The sequence below is a fragment of the Phalaenopsis equestris genome, unplaced genomic scaffold, assembly GCF_001263595.1.
Source record: "Phalaenopsis equestris unplaced genomic scaffold, ASM126359v1 Scaffold000002, whole genome shotgun sequence".
Lineage (NCBI taxonomy): Eukaryota > Viridiplantae > Streptophyta > Magnoliopsida > Asparagales > Orchidaceae > Phalaenopsis > Phalaenopsis equestris.
In genome coordinates, this window is record NW_018164444.1 from 60,207,896 (window position 1) to 60,209,560 (window position 1,665).

The 1,665-nt window shown below is 37.6% G+C and overlaps 1 protein-coding gene across 1 annotated transcript; it reads right to left on the reverse strand.

Moving 5' to 3' along the window:
- Positions 1–204: 204 nt before the first annotated feature.
- On the reverse strand, positions 205–1,550 carry LOC110029761 (bZIP transcription factor 53-like). Its single transcript, XM_020732193.1, has 2 exons — positions 644–1,550; positions 205–223 (listed from the first exon to the last, which is right to left on the reverse strand). Exons 1-2 carry the CDS (start codon positions 1,009–1,011, stop codon positions 220–222), a joined length of 372 nt encoding a protein of 123 aa, XP_020587852.1. The 5' UTR covers positions 1,012–1,550; the 3' UTR covers positions 205–219.
- Positions 1,551–1,665: the final 115 nt, after the last annotated feature.

The following is a 1,665-nucleotide window of genomic DNA, read 5'->3' on the forward strand; positions in this document are numbered from 1 at the left end:
CATAAATAAGAGGGGTTATATCTTCAATAAGAGAGGATCAATCATCCATTTTAGTGTTCATTCCTGTGCACTCTACTTTCTCTCTCTCTCTCTCTCTCTCTCTCTCTCCCATCTTGAGCTCTTTTCCTTGAGTGCGAATCCCGGACAAATTTGGATTCAACACAAACTTTAGGTTTTAGATATGTCAATACATAAGAATTGTGATGCATGCATGCAAATTTACCTACAAATTAATCAAACATAAAGACCAAAACAGATTAAGGGGCTGTTTGTTTTGCTGAAAAAGGTATGAAGAATATGAGGAATATAATGTGCTTTAAATGTATTCTATTTGAAAGATTATGGAGTTTTGGTTGAGCGTAAAACAAATATTGCATATGTTTTCTTGTTTGATTCCAAGTAGAATGTCCGTAAAAATAAAAATAAAATAACACAAACAACATGATTTTGCAAAAGCTATAACTCTCTCACAAAAACAAACAAGAACAAAATCATTCTACAAACAACATGATTCAAATAGCACACATTGATGATTGCAGCAATAACCAACAAATAATACAGATAAGTTAAAAACAGAGTAAAGCTACATAAATCTCTCGCAGCAGTAATACTAAAATATCAGCACTGAAACATATAAGCAGACCTCAAAAATGGCTGAAGGGACCAGGCGAAAGGCCATGGCTTCATCAGTGTTACTGGGATCTCAGGAATCTCCATGGCCATCCCGCTTTCTTCCTCCACATGCTTCAGCGTGCAGTTCAGAAACTTCAGCCTTTCAGTCAGTTCCATCACCCGGATCCTCATTGCTGAGTTCTCAGCATCAAGCTTAGAATACTTCGAACTAATCAGATTCACCTGGTTCAAAATCATGTCGTTCTCTTCCTTAAACTGCGAAATATTATTCACCATATCATCCAAATGCTGCTGCTTCTTCATCCGAGATCTCCTAGCGGATTCCCTGTTCGACAGCATCCTCTTCCGCTTTCGCTCATCGATTTCCTCACTCGACATCTCTCTCCAACCGGAGAATCTCAGCCAAAAGAAACAAATAGAGTTCGGGATGATTTGAGGATATCTTAGTTGAAACTAGGGTTTGCTAATTCACGAGATAACGTAGAAGTAGTAAAGGAAAACAACAGAGAAGGATTGGAGAAGGCGAATCCTGTGGAAAAACGAATCGGAGTTCATAAATGCCGGAGATGGCGGCTTCAAACCTCAATCATCAAACGGATCGGTTGGATTTGCTGAACCCCCAATAACCAGGTTTGATCAAATATATAAAACCTAGGTTTAAAGATATCGAAATGAAGAGTTCTTAGTGTTTGAATCGTCAGAGATCCAATTTATGCTCCAAAAAATCAAAACTCGATGAAATATTTTCCATCGGATGAGAAAATTCCGATCATCTCGAACCAGAAACACAAACAGAAAAACAGGTTGCAGATCAAGAATACTTAGCTGGAAGCAGATCTAAATCTGACGAACTTGGAGGACGAGAGAGAGAGAGGCCTCAGGAGATAAACTTCGGGGCCATTTATAGGCTGATCGGAGATCTTTGTGGCCTGATGGGATATGTTAAAATAGTTGACATATATATAATAATATTTAGGGAAAATTATCTGTATCCCACTTAAACTTTCATTTTTACATATATATATATATATA

Excerpts from the sequence above, each read along its gene's own strand:
- LOC110029761 (XM_020732193.1), bottom strand. The coding sequence starts at position 1,011 with ATGTCGAGTGAGGAAATCGATGAGCGAAAGCGGAAGAGGATGCTGTCG.